This window comes from Bombus pyrosoma, linkage group LG10 (assembly GCF_014825855.1).
Source record: "Bombus pyrosoma isolate SC7728 linkage group LG10, ASM1482585v1, whole genome shotgun sequence".
Lineage (NCBI taxonomy): Eukaryota > Metazoa > Arthropoda > Insecta > Hymenoptera > Apidae > Bombus > Bombus pyrosoma.
The window spans coordinates 8,950,786-8,970,567 of NC_057779.1; the positions used below are offsets into that span (position 1 = coordinate 8,950,786).

The 19,782-nt window shown below is 42.4% G+C and overlaps 4 protein-coding genes and 1 long non-coding RNA gene across 7 annotated transcripts; 2 read left to right on the plus strand and 3 right to left on the minus strand.

The window, feature by feature from the left end:
• Positions 1-751: 751 nt before the first annotated feature.
• LOC122571886 (hairy/enhancer-of-split related with YRPW motif protein) lies at positions 752-7,325 on the plus strand. 2 transcript variants are annotated; one of them, XM_043736176.1, is made up of 4 exons: positions 752-822; positions 904-3,906; positions 4,202-4,416; positions 6,392-7,325. In XM_043736176.1, exons 2-4 carry the CDS (start codon positions 3,281-3,283, stop codon positions 6,796-6,798), a joined length of 1,248 nt encoding a protein of 415 aa, XP_043592111.1. In that variant the 5' UTR covers positions 752-822; positions 904-3,280; the 3' UTR covers positions 6,799-7,325. The 2 variants fall into 2 exon arrangements, with proteins under 2 accessions (XP_043592111.1, XP_043592112.1); XM_043736177.1 differs by lacking the exon at positions 752-822 and having other exon boundaries at positions 847-3,906.
• Positions 7,326-8,273: 948 nt separating this feature from the next.
• LOC122571900 lies at positions 8,274-10,649 on the minus strand. The gene is made up of 2 exons (XM_043736204.1): positions 10,459-10,649; positions 8,274-9,873 (listed from the first exon to the last, which is right to left on the minus strand). Exons 1-2 carry the CDS (start codon positions 10,501-10,503, stop codon positions 9,619-9,621), a joined length of 300 nt encoding a protein of 99 aa, XP_043592139.1. The 5' UTR covers positions 10,504-10,649; the 3' UTR covers positions 8,274-9,618.
• A 719-nt stretch (positions 10,650-11,368) lies between these two features.
• LOC122571902 lies at positions 11,369-11,966 on the plus strand. Its single transcript, XR_006318286.1, has 2 exons — positions 11,369-11,526; positions 11,670-11,966. It is a non-coding gene; the product is annotated as an uncharacterized LOC122571902 (long non-coding RNA).
• A 1,386-nt stretch (positions 11,967-13,352) lies between these two features.
• On the minus strand, positions 13,353-16,909 carry LOC122571877 (uncharacterized protein DDB_G0288805-like). The gene is made up of 4 exons (XM_043736153.1): positions 16,775-16,909; positions 16,502-16,708; positions 16,216-16,419; positions 13,353-16,147 (listed from the first exon to the last, which is right to left on the minus strand). The coding sequence occupies exons 2-4, from the start codon at positions 16,584-16,586 to the stop codon at positions 13,611-13,613; spliced, it is 2,826 nt and encodes a 941-aa protein (XP_043592088.1). The 5' UTR covers positions 16,587-16,708; positions 16,775-16,909; the 3' UTR covers positions 13,353-13,610.
• On the minus strand, positions 16,759-19,518 carry LOC122571888 (translocating chain-associated membrane protein 1). 2 transcript variants are annotated; one of them, XM_043736182.1, is made up of 8 exons: positions 19,186-19,518; positions 18,697-18,873; positions 18,494-18,609; positions 18,208-18,420; positions 18,022-18,131; positions 17,656-17,943; positions 17,462-17,571; positions 16,759-17,001 (listed from the first exon to the last, which is right to left on the minus strand). In XM_043736182.1, exons 1-7 carry the CDS (start codon positions 19,315-19,317, stop codon positions 17,474-17,476), a joined length of 1,134 nt encoding a protein of 377 aa, XP_043592117.1. In that variant the 5' UTR covers positions 19,318-19,518; the 3' UTR covers positions 16,759-17,001; positions 17,462-17,473. The 2 variants fall into 2 exon arrangements, with proteins under 2 accessions (XP_043592117.1, XP_043592116.1); XM_043736181.1 differs by lacking the exon at positions 16,759-17,001 and having other exon boundaries at positions 17,070-17,571; positions 19,186-19,513.
• Positions 19,519-19,782: the final 264 nt, after the last annotated feature.

Genomic DNA, 19,782 nt, shown 5'->3' on the forward strand with positions numbered 1-19,782 from the left:
TTAATTCACACAATAGCCGGTGATGTTGTAAAATTTGGACGCATGATCGATCGTTCCATAGCACGGTGGCAAGGAGCTAGTTAACTGAACGCAATGTCGTTCTATTCTATGAAAGTAGAAACGAATAAAATGAAATTTCGAAGACAGACGTGCAGTGACATATTGGAAAGGAAGGAACGTGGTTCCGCGGTTGTTCCAGTCCGCCGAATCGGCACGTGACAGCTGTCACCTTTGAAAATCACGGCTAAAAAAATTGTTTAATATATGAGCGCGGATCCGCGACGATTTACACTTGTTTTCAATTGAGACGCCCCGAACCGCGGCGAATTGCTGCGACGATTGGGGTGACTTTTAAATGGGAGTATAATTTTAGGGTGTGAGCATTCCCATTCGACTTTGTAAATGTATATATTCATTTAAGTGCGATGAGTTTCTGGCCACCTCCACTCTCGAGAATATACAACGTCCCTTTTCTGTTCGTAGCCCAACGATTTCAACGGATATGGGAACTAACTGAATCAGAATTACACCGAAGACACTAGAAACTGATCGCAGGACGACTTTTCGCTTTTCCCCGGATTTCTGTTTAACACTATGGGCTTGTAATTCGAGTTGGACAGCGGTTAATCGGAAAGTCGATTAATTGGCGAAGGGCAGGCCACGATGTGCCCATGGCACATATGGCATGGGACGAGACGTTCCATGACTCGTCGGATTTTCAGACATTCGATTGGAAACGTGAAAAACGTTTCGCTATCGTTCGAATTGGTCAAAAACTGCTCAGAGAGGAAAAAGAAACAGAAAAGAGGGAAGCGAGGAAAGGTAAGGATCGAATTGCTCGTATTTGTAGATACGTAAAATTGCGACTAACCTCGTGAAACGTGTGTATTTCCATGTACATAGAATCCGAGGTATGACACGATACAAAAGAAGAATTCGATGGCGGAGAAAGATTGCGAGGACAAACAAGGGTAGAACGTACGGTTCATAGAATCGTAGGGGCTGGTATTTATCATTCTATTGCGATCTGCGTAATACTATCGGCGATAAATTCTCGCGGATGCGTGGAGATACTGTAACGCGATCGCCGATAAATTCATATTTCCGATTGATCGGAGAAACTGCACCAACAAATCGTAAAGCAATCGAGCACACGATCATTTAGATACACGGACTGGCATATGCGTGCGCGCGCGCGCTGCTTCGGACTCAAGCATTCCGAACAATATCAACCAATTATCGGACGATTGTGTCGCGGTGCCAACTGTCAACGTCGATGGTCAACCGGTCGATCGGGGGAGGGTGTGACCACCGGTCACGATCGATGGACGCGGTCCATCACCCTTCGGTCCATCATCCGATCGAATTCCGAACCTTTGTTTTCGCAAGGAAGATCGCGTCGGACAAGTGTCGAATGCTACTAATTTTATGCGTGTTTGCTTTACACCGAACATTCGTTGTTTGTGCAAGAGATGGGCAAGCCATCGGACAAATCGACTGGACGCTTTCGCGCGTACTCGTCGGTCCGGCCGGAATTATGAATATAAATATTTGTAGGCCGAAACGAGCAAAGCTCCTCCTGTAAAATTATCCCTACCAGTTTCGCTCGTCGTGGAGAGAAGCGTGGATAGATACTTGGATAGAAGCGTGGATAGAATCGTGAAAAGGTCATGTAGCAACCTCTTCGAATTGGACAGCGTAAGTCGAAGAAGGAGCGACCGCTAACGCGCTAAGTCACGGCGCGGTGCCCGTTCAGAGCAACACGAGCGTACACGAGCGACAAGATTCGCGACACGCGACTTCACGTGCACGAGTCGCGTGCAGCCCGGAAGCGACGGTGAAATACTTTGCTTCGATTTCGACAGCCTTCTCCTATCCACAGAGCGACGCGGAACATCGCGCTAGAACTCTACCAGAGTATCGATCGAGCTTTTCGATCGCGAACCAACCGCGACGACGGTCTTTCGAATTATTTCGCGTACAAAGCATCGCCGAATTACCTAAAATTCGGATAGTCGGATCTCGCTAGCCGAAGAAGACAAAGAGTAATTTTCGCCCTTTCGGATCCGGCGAATAGTCGGCGGATCGGCAGCGGTCGTTCGGCTTCGATAAAAAGTCAACGACGCGACGCACGATTAGTCGGCTTGGTTCCCATAGAGCCACCGATAATCGTACGAGCGCGTGGCGCGTGCGATTGCTGCGTGAGAACGTTCTATCGTGATCGCACCCTCCCTCGTAGCCGGCCACCCTTCGTAGCTCGGTAAGCGAGCGTTCGCGAGTCCTGGCAACCGTGGGAGTCGCGTCGAGAGATAACTCAACCAGCAAAGCGATTTCACGCTAATTTAAGGACCGATCCGCGAGATCCAGTTTTCTCTGATAGATCCGACCGCTTTCCTCTTCCTTGTCCGATTCGGTAAACATCAGTACGCTCATCGACGTACGCAACGCCAACGTGCAGCGAGTGGCGCCACGTTCCCAGATTTTGCAAAATCTCGCACAGACACGAACAAGAGGGTAGAGGCGGCGTGCGACCAGTTAAGCGCCACGAGCGTTCCCACGAAAATCGCCCTGTCTGATCGCCGCTTTACTCCCCCTTGGTCTCTCGCTCTCTTTCTTCCCCCAGTCGTAAACCCCTGTGCTTCTGAAGGGAGCGCAGGGGTTGAGAGAAAGAGAGAGAGAGAGAGAGAGAGAGAGGAGAGGGGTTTTCACCTTGCGATCGAGAAGCGAAACAGAGAAGTTGCCCCCTCCGCACCAAGGAGGCGCGGCACACCTAGTCCCCACCAATAGGGCCAGGGACGAAACGGGGCACGCGGTCGTGTGCCGTCCCCAAGTCCGCCCGCACATGACAAACGTCGTCCGCCACGCGACCAGTGCACACGCCTGCGAGTGCGTCGCGTTTCGCACCATCGTCCAATATATCGCGAGTCTACTTGGCGCGCGTACACGCGACCGCGAACCTCCTCTGGAAGCCGCGACACGTGGACACCATCGACTTCCGGCCAGGACACTTACGTGGAAAAACGATCGCATCTTGCGACGGCCGGCTTCGTCTTCCTCTTGTCTTTCGCGGTGTAACGTAGTGGTGAAGAGTGACAGCGACGATCGCTTTCGTCGCACGCTTATGAACCCGAACGAACGTACGACGCGATAGCTTACGATGAATCAGTGACAATCTGTTTTCGATCTGTGCGCGATTTCGGCTGCGAAGAAAGCGTCGCCGATCGATTTAGTGGAATATAACGGTTCAAGAGCGGGATAATTCGCGAAGAAAGAAAAAGAAATGTGGAGGGTCGTGGTGGCGCGATCAGACGAAAACAGTACGTTGCTGTCATCGGAAATCGGGTCCGGCCCGGTTGGTCCGGTCGGCCCGGTCGGTCCCAATCACATCTCCGGTCTTCCCGGTCCGCCTTCTACTCATCATCATCACCACTGGGGCTATCCACCGCCGCCGCATCCCTCTTATCAGCCGCAGCATTCTGACGCACCGCGCCATCATCATGATCCGCGTCCACCTCACGACCTCAGGCATCCGGCCACCACTACCACCAGCACCGCCGATCTCAGACACGAGATGCACAGATCGGATCCGAGACATCCTTCCGCCGCATCAGAGATGCAACAACGACACCAGCCACCGGAATTGCACAGACCCGAGATGGTGCGACATCACCAGGATTTGTCGGGAATGAGGCCGGACATGAGTAGCGAAATTAGATCTAGTCACGAGTTCCCTGATCTTAAGATCGACGTCGTGGACATAAGGAGTCAGGAGAGCGGGCAGCAGCAACAGCAACAACAGCAACAGCAGCAACAACAACAACAAACGTCGCAACAGAGAAACTTGAAAAGAACTATGAGCGATTCCGATTGCGACGACGTGTTTTCCGAGGAGAGCGGCAAAGAACCGTAAGTTTCGATGCCGATTTCGATCCCGCGTCCAATCCGAGTGTTTCGTATCCGATCGACCGCGTACGTCCAGATGTTTTCGAACGACGCGTTAATTAAAATCTCATTGTCTTGCGAGAGAGGGTGACTGTTGGAAAGAGCAACCCCCGGATCGGCCGTAACGTTAACAATAAATTCGATAGTACCGGATCGGTTGGTCTCAGCGGTGGTAGTCGGTTACATAGGTTGTGCACTTACGCTTTCCACCGACTAATTCGTTTCGATCGTTGTTGATTCTCTTATTTGTTCGATACAGTTGTAATTCGCCGGGAGGCGATTCCTGTCAGCACGCGTCGCGAAAGCGAAGAAGAGGAATGATAGAGAAGAAACGCCGCGACAGAATAAACGCGTCACTTGGCGAGCTGCGGAGATTAGTGCCGGCAGCAGCGAGAGATCCTCACAGCGGCAAATTAGAGAAAGCGGAGATCTTGCAGCTCACCGTTGAACATTTGCGATCGCTTCGAAACAAAGGTAAGCCTCTCGACGACGACCATCCGTGTCGCACGCCGGTTAACCCCTTCCCGTGCTTTGACGAGTCTGACTCGTGATGAAGATTTTGGCCTAAACATGAATACCACGAGCCACACTCGTGAACAGACAGTCGGGCCAAACATAATTATCGCAAGGCAGGTTCGCGAACAGAAAGTCGAGGGCCAAACATAAACGTCGTACCACCTACCGCTTGGGCCCAGTTTCGTCGAGCTGAGTGGCACGGGAAGGGGGGTTAAATACCTAGCCGCTGGAAGCCCGAACGCCTCTGCTCGCTTGTTTGTCTCTGAAGATCGAGCAGTTAAAGAAAATATCGAAACGTCAGAATCTTGCGATAAGGCGAAGGTCTATCAGCGATAGACACGTAAATAAATTCGATAGATTCGCTCGTATTATATGCGTAGAAAGGCACAGAATTATAAACTTATCGCGTACCTTTTAATCGAAAGGGTTGGCACGCGAAACAGCTACCGATACCGACTTCCGAAAACACTTTCGCAAAGTGATTCTTGTTCCGATCGCTGCCAAACTATTGCGTGTATTTTGTTTCTTGAGGCGGAATAAACGCAGAAAGAAACGAACGACGACAAGTGCATACGCATCGATGCGTAAGACGCGCATAGATAGAGAAACAAAAGTGCCGCAATATCGTGGCGCCGGTGGTGAAGCGATAGGCTGAAAATCACGCGTTATCGCGACACCGACGTGCAATGTGTTAAGAACGTTCGAGTGAGTCGAGCGAAAACGACCAAACGACCAACGTTCTCTCGTAAATCGGTACGAAGCGATACTTTTTCCTACCGAAAGACACCTGTTGACCGTGCGGCGTGCCACGTATCGTGGTAATCGCGTGTGACTCGAAACTGTGCAACCGAAAAACCATCTGTCGTCCGTGCGTTAAAATCGTGAAAACACGAGTCGCGGTCATTTACGGGATCTTGTGCACGACCGAGATCGACTCGTTAGTTGGCATCTAAACGACGCCCGTGTTTTACGATCTAAACAACACGGGGACGCTGGAAAATGACGGCGTTCGTTCGTAAAGAGGATCTCGGTGTCGGCGCTGATCCAGCGGACAAAGAAAAAGAGAAGAAAGACGCGAGATGGAACGGTATTCCGGCGATTTGAAAGGGAAGCGCGTGGTCGCGTCGGTGAACGAGATATCCTTGGAGAGAAGCAGGTGGCAGGGAGGAGCTGCAGCCGAATCGGAGATCCTGTGGGAAGCACAGGAAGTCAACGACTCTTCCGAAGTGGTGTTCCCACGATTGGTGGCGAGTTAGGTAGTAGTGGGGTGTCCCGCGTGGCACCCTTCGTCAAGGAGGCACCGCCGAGTTGCTCACGGTCGGGGCAGATGTCGAACCCTGTGGGAAACCGACTCCCGTTTTATATCTGCGCGCGCGCGTACACTCACGTACGCGTAGTTTTCGCCCTTGCCTTCTCGCCTACCTATCGGATAGCGATTCCCATCGCTATCGATCCACGATCGCGCTCTCTCTCTCCTTCTCTTTCTTTTTTTCCAAACGCTCTGAACGCGATTTTTCGCGATTTTTCCAAACGCGAACCTGCGTATCGCGTATTTTATTCGTCTTTGCGTAACCGGCGCCTCTTCCGAAACACGCGACGCTCTCGACGAGAGGAAGAACCGACGCGATGTTCGGGCAACGGGAAAAAAGAGAAGAAAAAGAAAAGAAACGCGGAAGAAATCAGCGTACCGTGGTGAAACCGTAGTCTCGATTTTCGCAGCCTGCGCGTAGCAGCGTCGTATGACGCGCATCTGTCAGGATCTACGGGGGTCTAAACGGTTCCCACGCTACCTGTCCCGTTTCTCCTCTACGTACTACGCGTACCATATCCTTCCGGCTGCCATATCCTTTCGCGTAGATCAAAAATACGCGCCAATTCAAATCAAAATCGATACCGCTCTACGCGTACCTGACATCGTCTTGTAATTTTACAGGTCCGGAAGGATACGACAGTACGAAGCTAGCGATGGATTACCACGCGGTCGGCTGGGGCGAATGCGCTGCCGAAGTTGGTCGCTACTTGGTCACGATGGAAGGCCTCGACGAGAGGGATCCTTTGAGGTTACGATTGCTCTCCCATCTGCAAAGTTTTCACCGCGATCATCCTCCGTCCGCGGTGCCCTCGTCCGTTCCCCCGGTGACAAGTTTGACGTCGTCGTCGACGAGCGGCAGCTACGAGCCGGCGGCGAGCTCGGTTCCCCCTGGAATGCCACCTGGGACGGGTACTATGCCACCTCTCCTGGGTGGTACCGCGCTCGGATGGGGCCAGTATCCCGGCCAATATCCCCAGCAGCAACACGGTAAACCTTATAGACCGTGGGGTGCCGAACTGGCCTACTGAAACGCGGCCTATCCTTAGACGAGTTTCGCGACTTTCTGCATCTTCTTATCATCTCGTCTCGTTTTCAACTGAACGTAATTCTCTCCTGGCGTTTACGCGTTTCAGTCCTTCTTCCCAATTCGTCTCAGGGAATTCTCTTTTCTAAGTTAGGACACGGTACGGTACTTTACGTACGATAGTCATGCGAGTACCTAATAACCATCTAAACAGATGTTATCTATTTATTCGATTCGACTCGATTCGCGATACCTGCCGATCGAGCGACGACGTTGTACAATTTGTATATAGATATAATCGCAATTATTGTAAATAACGAAACGCGATCGAAATCGCTCGCTCTTATTTCTATTTTTTACTCCTTTATATTTCACGTTCCTCTTGTAACAAATATAGTCTGCTCGTTTGTATAATAATCGAGTCGAAAATGTATCGATCGAACAAGTGCCATTAAACGTATCGCGCTGCGTACGTCCTATGGAAGGAAACGCTCAAAGATGTTTGCAATAAAATGACGATAACGAAACATACTATAACGTATATTTATTTACTTATGTATATATATACACACGTACGTTATATCCGACTTTTCGTTTCTGCCGCAACGTTTCCCGTCGATCGAGTAAAATTCATGTAAACCATCGAAACGTTTTTGAGTCTTCTCGTCGCAAGTATTCATCTCTTCTATCAACTTATTCTATCCTCGCTGCTTATCCCCTATCATCCCGGGTTTTCCCCGGAACAGGATTCGCGCTATGCCCGCTGACGCATCGTGCTCGTAACGACAAAGTCCGCCAACTATTCTTATGCAAAGATTCGTTTTGCAGCTTGCCGAGGCCAACTATTGGTCGCGACGAGAAACAAAGTAAGCGTCCGTAGTAGGGTTCCGCTCGAATAGCGGCGTACGAACCAGTTTTGCGACTCGTTAAACCTTCCATAGAGAATACCTTCGCAAAACGGGAAATTCGCGCAGCTCGTTACGATCGATGAGAATAATTAGCCGCTGCTGCTTCTGTTTTTTTTTTTCTTCTTTTTCTTTTTTACGAATATTCAAAATCCACGGGGAGTAGCCAAGCTAATTGTCAAACAGGAAGAATAGTGCGTGGGCACGTGGCTATTGTTCGATGCCGAGCCGCCGAATTACCGTCGCCTCTCTTTGCCCTTCGTGCTCCTCCCTTTTCTTGCAAACGTTGCCATGGAACGCTAGTTGTTAGTCGTACATACCTATTTCGTCGCTCGTGCGTTCAAGAAACTCGCTCGATCGTTAGTGCCCGCCACTCGATCGATCGTCGAACGTACCTCCTCTATCTTCACCTATACACAAGTACAAGTACCTATGTAACTCTTTGATCGCAAGCGTAGACGCGTTATGCTGTACTTGCATATGGATACGAGTTACGTGTTTTGCGTTATCGCGAACGAAGAACGGGAGCTTCGATCGATGCTTCAACGACAAGGGTGATAAAAACGTCGAATAATCGTCGACAAAACTATTTTATTTACGATATATTCGCATGCATTAAAAAGTCACAGCCTCGTCGGACATACTTACAATAAGATATCGCCACTCGTTCATTATCGTATATCTATGTACATTCGCGCGTATCCTGTAACTATGTACATATAGATTCACGTAGTTTCACACATCTGTACATATACCTATACATGTAAATACGATACAAGTAAGTACACGACGCGTACAAACGTTATACCTAAAACTATGGTCGCGCGAGAACCAACGTTCGACATTACCCTAACATAAATCGTACGACGTGGTAATTTGAAAAGAATACTGCGAGTAAAATACAAGAGCGGCCTTAACTCCCGCGCGCTTCTTCCGGGAGCTTGAACCTAAGCTTACGACCAGTGGAACGTGTAACCAGCACTCTGTCTGTACTTACGTAAGGAGTGCAATTTTCAGGACTAATTTGTACCATAAAACAATTTGATATCTCTGTGAGCATATCGCGTGAGCAAAATATCGTATCGCTAGAAATAATACTTCCGATAACGAAAATGTTTAAATCGCGCGTCATCGTGCATTTCAGGTAGATAATATGCATATATCGAAGCATCGATATTTTTTTACGTCCAAGAAACGACGTACTTTTCTCCTTCCTCTTTTCTCGCCTCAATTCCTCTACTGTCCCTCTGTTGACTATCAACGATTAAATGCGATCGTCCGATCGAGTCGATGCGAGATCGAAATAACCAGCAAGCGCTCGTGAGAAAAATCCGACTCGATCGAATCGACGGACCACCAACGTGGTATCTACCAACGTGGTATCTACCAACGTGTCGCTCTTCGGAAGACCGATGTAAGTACATAATTAGACTATTCTTTCTTTCTTTCTCTGTGTTTATACGTTATAAACGTTATAAACAAAAATATATCTAATAGGCTTGATTTCACCCGATCATTACATCCTTCGCTCTTAAGAAGTATATATAGCTACTTTTTTAGACGGTTCGTTGCATTGTGAAAAAAAGTACGTAAGTAACGTATATATCCTCTTTGATAGAACGTAGGATTCGGCGTGGTCCAATTTTCGTTAAAATTCGGTTCGAAAGATAATCGAGCGTACAACCATCTTATAAAGCGAACCGCAAAGGATATACAAATGGCCGCCAATATTTATGTTTTCTTTTTTTTCATCCTCTCGACTCTTCCATGTTCCATCCCGTTCGTCGATATCGTGGCTACGTTAGTACGCTGGAGGCGACGACAGCGACGACGAGATTTAGATTCGTCTCGCCAACGAAGAGAAAGATGGAAGTAACCGTATGGATTAAATACTCGTGGCAACCGTAACGTCGCATGCGTTAGATCATCATTTCGTTCTCTATGTTCTCGTTTCGCTGGTTCTCCTCGTATTCGTCACAGAAGCAACACATCGAGCCACCATCCTCGGAATTGTCGGCAACGTACGTCGTGAACGTGTCGATGCTCTTCGTATCCAGAGACGGTAAAGACCACGAAAGAGACTCTGTCTCCAGCTCCGGCATGGCCGTGTGCCAAGAGGTCAAGTTTTGTGACTTTTTCATCTTGCGGCTTCTCGTTGACAATTTCTTGATGGCCTGCAAATCGAAACAGCGGCATACGATATAGTCTCCGCCAACATTTACCTTTTCTCTCTACCAGTTTTGATTGATTCGAATTAATCGGCGAACAAAAGAAACATCAACACGTCGAACTCTATCGACGATTCGCTTAAAACGATTAAACATTTTGAACCGACTATATAGCAGCAGTAGGTTAGGTCGTAGATACACGTAGTACATACACCTTACAAGCAAAGCATATGTTCGTGCGAGTTGGGCTGTAGTTAAACGAATCAATGTCGAGCAAGGCTAAAATCACGCTGACGAAAATTACACAGCCCTGCGTCGTATGAAAAATGTCCTATATAGAATTGATTCAAGGTTTCGTTAGACGAGTGTAAAGAAATCTTGTAATGTATACGGGAAACGAGGAAAGGGTCGCTTCGTTGCGGCGATTAGACGAAATTAAACTAAAATCAAAATAGCGACATCAACCCGGTGACTAGGTTAACGATGCGAAACGCGAGGTTAAAGAAATCAGGTCGGCCGATGCGACAGAAAAGTGCGTGTATACGTGCGTGCGTGCAACACAGTCGAAAGGGATAATTGTCATCGCCTTACCCTAAGGAGTCTGCGACCAGATTTGCTCAGCAATTTTCGTAACATGTCCGATATCCGAATTTCCTTTCGATTGTCAGGAAAATTGAACGTAGCAGCGGCTTTAAGATTGATTTTTGACCGATACGAACTCTCACCGTGCAAACGAATCAGTTCGATGCGCACGCCTCAGCGTTGCGCGACCAAATACCGCTCCGAGCCACTAGACGGTCCTATTTATCACCTCGGCTGGCCCGATCTTATCGTACCACGCTGTACGAACCTCCCTATCCCCACTCAAACACTCACTGTGTACTACTTCCGAGTGGAATCGCGTTTCTACGTTATTGTACAAAGAGCGAACCTCATGAACGAACGGAGGAAGGGTAACCGAGTATGTATGTAACCGAGTACTTCGCTGCTTACCTCTTCCCTTTTTTCTTTCAAACGTACGCCAATCCTCTCATCGGTTATATTTGAAATTATATTTTCCCTACTTTATCTTCTGTTACTTCTTTTTCCTTCCCATTCGAAACGCTGTGTATCGAAATACCAAAACGGAAGTGGAACGAGTATGCATACTCGCGACATACTCGCTGATCCATAGAGGATTCGAGGGTGAAGGATCGAATCGAATTAAAGCGCGATCGATTTGACATTTGCAATCGTATCGATAGCGAATGTATAATTTTTTCGTTGTTTACGATCGCGATGATACAAACGCGATACTTATCGATCCATGTTCGAAGATGATGGATACCGGCGAAGCTGGGAGAACAAAGAAAAAGGGAAGAGAAAAGAAAGAGAAAAAGAGGAGTGCTCATTGAAAAGTTGGAGGGTGGTAGAGGCGCGTGGCGCGATCGCGGGTACGCATGCGTGTACGCAAAGCTAGACGCAATACATAGTAGATATGCACGTGCGCGTAACGCGTGTGAGCGAAGCTGTTCTCACGCGGCGACACGCGGCCACCATCTCCCCAATGCGCGTCGCCACGTGCCACCTCGATGCACCCACGGAAAACTCATAATTGTCATAACATTCGAGCTGTGCTCGCTCGAAGGAACACCAATACCGGCTACTCGATCTACGAAAGTAAGTACTCTTCTTTGTAAAATCCCTCTACACATTCGTCGGAATAAATGGCTACACTTCCTTTATGTTTCTGGCCACGATTTTATAACACCGCAATCGTTCGTCGCCTTCAATCACCGAATAAAAACCTTTATCATTGCTAGGTCATGTCGCATCTTCGGGAAATCATTCTCGCCCTTCATAAGGAAGAGTTAAACGATCCTAAAGTAACGTCATACGGACGACGTCACAATGCGGCATTCCAATTGCATCGATGACGTCAAACAAGACTACTTGCATCTTAAATTGTCCTGAAATTAGTTCGCTATCCTGTATATCTACGATACCATATGTACATAAATATACGTAGGAAACATGTACGAAATTCGATATAAGTAACAACGTGATAAAATAAAGGAGAAAAAGATGCTTGACGCAAAGATGCGTGACGCATCCTCGTATCCCCTTTGCCTTGTCAGTTTTTAATCTTCGTATATTCGAACAAGCAAAGTAACCAAATCATCATGGCACGTGCCAAATATTTCCGACAGCGGTATCTAACCACCCGCTTTTTTCGCCCCAGTTAAACGTAATACTTTGAACGTGGTTCGGTGACTCGACAAGCTATATACGTACTTAATTGGTCAAAGCATATCAGTGTTCTTAAAAAAAAAAAAAGGGAAAATCGAATTTTCGGAAAAGAAACGGCAAGTTTATATTTTCAGCGAAGAAAAGAACGTAGAAGGGAAGAAAGAGAAAAAAAGAGGGTATCGATGAAATAAAAAAAGCGTAATCATTTTTGAAGGAAACAATCACCGATATCGATAGAGTAACGAGCGACGCGTGCCGTGTCACGTGTCCCCCGATGCTCGCTCAAACATTATACACGACATGGCGTGCGCAAAATAAGTCTCACCTAATTGCGACGGCTGTTCCATTAGAGATTAAACTTCAAACGAGACTCGGTCAGATTCGTTCGGTTAATTAAGACAGCTCTCCCAAGTATAACACCGTCTTTGTATTCCCTTCCTTTCGTTCGGGGAGAGAAAACCGATGATATCGTATATTCAACGATTACCGCCCTACCTTCTGCCTTGCCGAAAATCATCAATACGGTACCATTGTCGTTCGATCGCGTTATAATCAATCGAACAAAATTTCGAGAAATTGCACAAACAAACGTGCCTCTCTGACAATAGGAAAAGACAAGGATAGGAAGGACAATAGGGAAATCTGTTTATTCGTTCAATGAGGGTCAAAAGTCGCAGTATCGAGGTTGTTTAACTACTTTTACTAACCTCGATAGATTACGTAAATCCGAGAGAACCATTCTTAATCTGCTACTCTTCTTTTCACTATGTCACGTATTGCTCGAGTTTCATTACGTCAAATTCATTTGTCACAAATATTTATAGAATTGCGATTTTCGTCACGCGTTGATCCGTAATAAACCGAAAACAGAAATAGTCGCTAACATCCGAGCGAATCATTTTCAGCGTGATAATATATACGATATTTCTTTCAACGACAAGTCAGCGAAACAACGATAAACTATCTACCATACCTGTCGATACGAAGAGGAATAGAAAGTTTGTATACCTGTGGAAAGGTAGGAGCGAGCTTATGTACACCTGTACTGGTAACGTAGATGCGTACAAGGTCCAACTGTATAGCGGACGCGTGGATAAAGGAAAAATGGAAAAAAAGGAAAAAGAGAAGCGTTGATCTTTTGGGACACGGAGTGTCCGTTCCGTGGGAAACGTAGCAATTCGATCCTCACACGCCTTGCTTTGCATTGATTTAGACGCTCAAATATCGATTGATCAATGTTAAAATACCGGCTCAAATTACATAAATAACCAAATGTACATCTACATTTTATTCGATCTTATTTATAAATACTTTTTATATTCTACGTACAGAGATTCAATGGTGAAAAATGATCACTTTAATTAGGGCATAAAATGTAAGTAATGTTCTGATACAAAATAAATCGGACCGATTCCTTTCTTCGAACATAACGAAAATATATTTATTTATATTCTGTGATATGAGTCGCGTTAAATGTAACGGCGCCCATGTATCGAGTCATGTACAACAAAGGTTCAAGGGGCTAGAAGAGGTTTGTGCAGCGTATCCGCGTCGTATGGTATATTTCTCTTGTTTCCAGGTAATAACATTGGCACTGTTTTAACGCGAAGCTCATAGGGAAAGAAATCATGACAAAAATTGTAGAAATCGTTTCGAGTATGAATAATATCAAGCCGTGCCATTTCTTTCATTAACGCGTACAATTCAGCTTTATAATTCGAGTATGATTTACGTTTGGCGATCAACGTTGTTACACTCGACAACTGATGTACAAATTTTTCAGAAACCACTCTAGTTTCCAACTTGAATCTCGGTTCCATACACTTCCACAAGTATTTATAAAGACGATCGGTAATCCAGTGTTGAGGACGGGGAAGCCGAGGGGCTCTGTACGCTCGTCCGTTCACCAAAAAAGCTTTATGGACTTGTTTCATAGGACGTTGCTTCTGCAATGTCGACTTCGTATTTTTCTCAATTTGCTTTATTTTTCCTTCCCGCGAAGGCAACTTCTTTTGAACTTCTTGCTTGTTCGTATTCATTTTCATGCGAGCTATTTCTCGTTCCTTCACCCTCTCTAATTCTCGTTTTATTCCATCTACTTTCTCTTTATCCCAAAACATTTGCGATGTCGGCAACGTTTTATCCGACATCAAAAAGTGCCTGATGCTTGTCTGGCCTTTTGGCTCATCGCTATGTGTGTTTGTACACGTTTTGACCATCATTGAATGTCGCGAAGGAGACGAAATTGCTTTTTTGGAAGGAGAAGACGGCAATCGAGAAAGATGTAGTGCTTCAGAGACCTTTGATGATTTCAGTGAATGTTCTGCTATTGCATCGGCTGTTGCATTTCCTCGTATTTTAATAGTACTTTCTTGATCTTCGAATACAGTTTCAAATAAATTCTTCTTTGCATTCTTATTATGATTTGTTAACAACTTTGATTTCCATTTTAATATTTTATGGTATGCGTCACTGTTATTGCTTTCATTAGTGCTATTATGTACAGACAAACCACCACTTTCGAGTATTGTACTCTGTGCTTTTGGTACCGCAAAATGTATAGAATCATCCTCAAAATTTAATGCGAACCGATTCGACCCTGCTTCGCTGGAAACTGATGTTTCGGTTATTGCAGGAACTAAGTAGTTTGTTGTCATTTGTAACTCATTATTTTTATTCTTTGAAATATTAGACTTTAATTTTAAAATATCATCAGTCTTTTGACTGTGATTCAAACTATATCCTTGTATCTTATTTAATTGTTCAGCGTTAGCAACTGTTTCACTATTCGATGCAGAATTACTCTTAGAACTTTTTTCACCAGTTCTGTGCATAACTTTCAATCTAGTTGTCGCAGAATCATCTAAAACATTTGAAAAAATATTATCTTTGCTTTCTGTTATCTTAGAACGCGAAAGATATTTTCCTTTTGCAATTTTAGGTTCTTCGGATTCCAGGATTGGTACATTATTGGTCTCATGTATAGCTCCTGACTTACTTCTTACAGAATCGTTTAATACATTCGAAAAAATATTATCTTTGCTTTCTGTTGCCTTAGAACGGAAGGAAAATTTCCTTTTTGCAATTTCAGGTTCTTCCTCGGATTCCGACGTTATTATATTATTATTTTTCTTTTTAACGTCTGACTTGGTTGTTACAGAATCGTTTAGAACATTCAAAAAAATATTATCTCTGCTTTGTTTTGCCTTTGAACGCAGAAGATATCTCTTTTTTGCAATTTTCGGTTCTTCCTCGGATTCCGACGTTATTATATTATTACTTCTGTTTTTAACGTCTGACTTGGTTATTACAGAATCGTTTAAAACGTTCAAAAAAATATTATCTTTGCTTTCTCTTGCCTTTGAACGCAAATGGTATTTGCTTTTTGCAATTTCAAGCTCTTCTTCAGATGCCGACGTTACTATATTACTATTTTTCTTTATAACTTCTAACCTAGTTGTCATAGAATCATTTAAGACGTTCGAGAAAACATTGCTTTTGCTTCTTTTTCCCCTTAAATGCAAAAGATTTTTCTTTTTTGCAATTTTAGATCCTTCCTCGGATTCTGACGTGACTACATTATTATTTTTCTTTTTAACATCTGACTTAGTTATTATAGAATCGTTTAAGACATTCGGGGAAATATTATGCTTACTTTCTGTTGCCTTAGAACGCAAGAGAAATTTCCTTTTTGCAATTTCAGGTTCACCTTCAGATTCCGACGTTACTACATTATTATTTTCCAGTACAACTTCTGACGTAGTCGTCGCAGAATTGTTTAAGACATTAAAAAAGATATTATCTTTGCTTTGTTTCGCTTTTGAATACAGAGGATATCTTTTTTTTGCAATTTCCGGTTCTTCCTCGGATTCCGACGTTATTACGTTATTATTTTCCTTTTTAACGTCTGACTTGGTTGTTACAGAATCGTTTAAAACGTTCAAAAAAATATTATCCTTGCTTTTTCTTGCCTTTGAACGCAAATGATGTTTGCTTTTTGCAATTTCAAGTTCTTCTTCAGATTCTGACATCAGTACATTATTAGCTGAATCTAATAAAATCTCATAATTAATAAAAAGTAGTTTTGTAACATATACCTCATAGATCAAAGGAACATACTTTTTTCTACGATATCTTTGTTTATTTTGGGAGAATTTGGAATACTCGAAACATCTAATATTTTCCACCATTCACCTGTAACCTGGCTTGTTTCTATTTGTGAATTAGAATCTAAATGACGGCTAGTTTGATTTAAAATTTTCGAATCAGTTGATAGTTGCGCTAACGAGGTGTCTTCCAACTTTTTCCACCAGTATGGGTATTCTGAAATATAAACACTATAGTATGTATACTGTTTCATAATATAAATACCTAACCTAGACAAAGTTCTCAAACGAATACATACCATCACCAAAAATATCCGTATCGGAATTTAAAATAGCAGAACTGTATCTAGACCGACGTTTGTTTAAACTTTTTCGTTTAGCCATTTTTAATAATATCTTAAATATTTGACATTTTTACAAAAACTATAATTTTCGTGTTACAACACTTAAAGTTCTATGATTCTTATTTATATCTTTCTTCTTATAAAGCTATTGATATCTGATAACTAAAAGTACAGTCCAAATATCAAAATAAAATGATTAACCATTCTAAATATAAGTTAATACGTTACATATATTTGATACAATTAGTACGAAACTACGAACGCCCATTTCTCCGTGTATACGATTCTTCCTCATATTGAATGTGCGCTCTGTTCCTCGCGCATGTTTCTACCGCCAAAATCACCGAAACAAAAAATATGCGTGTGGTTCGGTCGTTTGACCGCTAAAGGCAACTCGTGGAGCGTACTTTTTGCTGAACTTTTTCCATGCTCATCAGCAATACCCCCATTAATCTCTGATTATAATAAATACACGAAATATAATGAACAATAAAATATATGCAAATAAAATCAAAATGTAATATATGATGTTATTTCACGCTTTATTATTATATTCTTTTGTTATTGTTAAGCATAGTCATACATAATCATAGAAGTATAAGTATATCATACATATAAGATTATTAAATCAATCGCATTCAGAGTTAGTGATTTCGGAGCATAAACGGAAAGTTTGTGTAAATTATGCTCTTGAACATGTAAAATTATAAAACTTTCACATACAAAGTCCAAAGTTTATATACGCTTAATACAAACGTGAAATATGTATGTAAAGGTCACATGGTAATTCGCACTTTAAAATGAACATAATGGAGATTTTCATAAATACTAATATCAGAAACCTAATTTATAATACATCATAGATAAATGAAATAGGTACTTTTGTGTGATCAGCCTTAGATAAAAATCGCTTACTTTACTACATATTTATTTAGCTTTCGTAGATGAACGAGATCTAAGATTTTTCTTAGTCGCTTGGTCAACTTCTGGCAAATCGTCATCCTCGGACATGGCAGATTTTTTTCCTAAACAATAATCAATTTTGTACTTAAAATTGATGCTTTCAGTGTGTACATTAACGATACGAAAACTCCTCAAGTCTTGTTTACCTTCTTTTTTCCTTGGCTTTTGTTTTGATTTCACTGTTGCTTGTATAGGAACTACATTCTCACGGGCACGCTTAAGCTGCCTCGAAATAAATACATAAGAAAGGTACGTTTGGAAGATAATGATATAGGTCAAAGCTGTAAATCTTATGACTGGAATATTAAAATTTCCAGTTGCGAAATTGAATACACTTTCAACTTGGCCTAAACCATACAGAAACACTAACGTTGCAATAGTCAACGTTGCAACGCGTACGAAAACATATATCGAGTTAGCAACGAGGAATGCCACTATAACAAAATAATTGTAGAATATTACGAAAGATGTAATTTTATATCAAACAGTATACCTAATGAAATTATACCCACTTTTTGTCACCTTTTCTTTTTTACCGACAAAATGTACAAGCCTAGCTCCATGAAGCATAGCATCTCCTATGTAGTGTGAAACTAACAGTAAGATTCCTACTTGCTGGAAACTGTATAAAATAAGAAAGTATTAGAAAATAATATAACTAATATTGTATACTACATAGAAAAATATGTATGTCATACTTAAAGATATAAGCTGCAACAGTGGAAAAGAATCCAATAGTTGCTTGTACAACTCGAGGAGGTATATCTTCCTTTTTTACTCTTTGAAAATATAATTCAGGGTAACAATGCAACCAATAAGCAAGTTGGCAAATAAAGAACAATTTTGAGGAAAAAGACATTGGCATAGGGTATTCCTTCCACAATGAAGTTATGTTTAATAACAAGTCCTCTCTAAAGGAATCATAAATTTATATTACATTTAATTATATAAAAAATGACTATATTTATATTTGATATAACAGACCTGATAATTATGTCTATACCCCATATAACAGACAATATATAAAATAAAACAAGTTGACTGGATTCATTAAATTTAGCAAGTTTTACTTTACTAAGATGTAGACGTTTTGAAACTTTCTGAAAAGTTAAAAGAAAATATAAATGTTAGTAACGGTTTTATCGAAAATATTTAGAATAAAGAAAATATAAATTAATGCATCTTACATCAAAAATATAATCTTGAAATACGGCGTGCATTACAATTGTTATCAAGAGAGAGAAAAATACAGCACATGCATCTTTCCAACCAGTAGTATATTTCATTGGCATAGTCGGATCTTCAATATCTGAAGTTATATTGTGATGAATAGCAATAAATGTATATGCCCATGGTGATGTTGCCTAAAAAATAATTTATAACTTATAGTAGTGTATAAGTAAGCGAACATTGTGTTAATCAAAAATATTATGTTAATATAACTTCACTTAAGTTCGATTTATTACATATATTCGTATTGGTTAACAAATAATGGCAATGACAAATAACATATGGTCATCGAACTAACGACAATTTGAACTAATATTAGGTATAAATTGTTCTTCGAACATAAAGTGAAATACATAAAAGTGAAGGAAATCATCGCTAGCGAACTTTGAAAAATATGTATGAATTAAATAAAAATATCATTGAAATTGAAGAAACTGAATACTGACCTGCACCATTAAACCCGTTACGAATATCATAGCCACACAAGAAACAATATCTCCATGATTTTGGATAACGAATTCATGACTGAATATAGGAGGATTTTTATTTGAATTTTTGCGACCTTTTATTGCAACCATTATTTTCCGCGATTAAAAGCACCGTTCTTGTGACCACACGCGTCAATGACTTATTGGAAATACCGTCAAATAATTCAACGTGTACTCAATTATACCAATAACCTATATACATATACTATAGACAATAACGCAACACACGTCGCACCGGGAAAGCAATAGATTAAAGCATGCGACCAACATCGAACAATGTGGCGCTTTCTGTCTTTACTTGTTGGCACCACGTAACTCAGGAAAATTTTGAAATATATAACTCGGTCAATATATTATACGGTAGGCATGTATTTCTCATATTCTTGTGATATTAATTGAAAAATTAATTTTTTCTGACATATAATGAAAATTATCTCAGTTAACAATATTTTATGCATTATTATACGGATGTTCTATTGTTTGTAAGTGCGATGATCAGTCTGATCCGAGTATCGAAAACAACAGTTATATATATATATATTTCTAAAACTTCTA

Coding starts and splice junctions, on each gene's coding strand:
- LOC122571886 (XM_043736176.1), top strand. CDS start 3,281: ATGTGGAGGGTCGTGGTGGCGCGATCAGACGAAAACAGTACGTTGCTG. Junction 3,907..4,201: donor GAGGAGAGCGGCAAAGAACC/GTAAGTTTCGAT, acceptor TGTTCGATACAG/TTGTAATTCGCCGGGAGGCG. Junction 4,417..6,391: donor GCGATCGCTTCGAAACAAAG/GTAAGCCTCTCG, acceptor GTAATTTTACAG/GTCCGGAAGGATACGACAGT.
- LOC122571900 (XM_043736204.1), bottom strand. CDS start 10,503: ATGTTACGAAAATTGCTGAGCAAATCTGGTCGCAGACTCCTTAGG. Junction 9,874..10,458: donor CTGGTCGCAGACTCCTTAGG/GTAAGGCGATGA, acceptor TTCGATTTGCAG/GCCATCAAGAAATTGTCAAC.
- LOC122571877 (XM_043736153.1), bottom strand. CDS start 16,586: ATGGCTAAACGAAAAAGTTTAAACAAACGTCGGTCTAGATACAGTTCT. Junction 16,420..16,501: donor TACGGATATTTTTGGTGATG/GTATGTATTCGT, acceptor TTTATATTTCAG/AATACCCATACTGGTGGAAA. Junction 16,148..16,215: donor CAAAGATATCGTAGAAAAAA/GTATGTTCCTTT, acceptor AGATTTTATTAG/ATTCAGCTAATAATGTACTG.
- LOC122571888 (XM_043736182.1), bottom strand. CDS start 19,317: ATGGTTGCAATAAAAGGTCGCAAAAATTCAAATAAAAATCCTCCTATA. Junction 18,610..18,696: donor TTCAAGATTATATTTTTGAT/GTAAGATGCATT, acceptor TTAACTTTTCAG/AAAGTTTCAAAACGTCTACA. Junction 17,944..18,021: donor AAAAGAAAAGGTGACAAAAA/GTGGGTATAATT, acceptor ATTTTGTTATAG/TGGCATTCCTCGTTGCTAAC.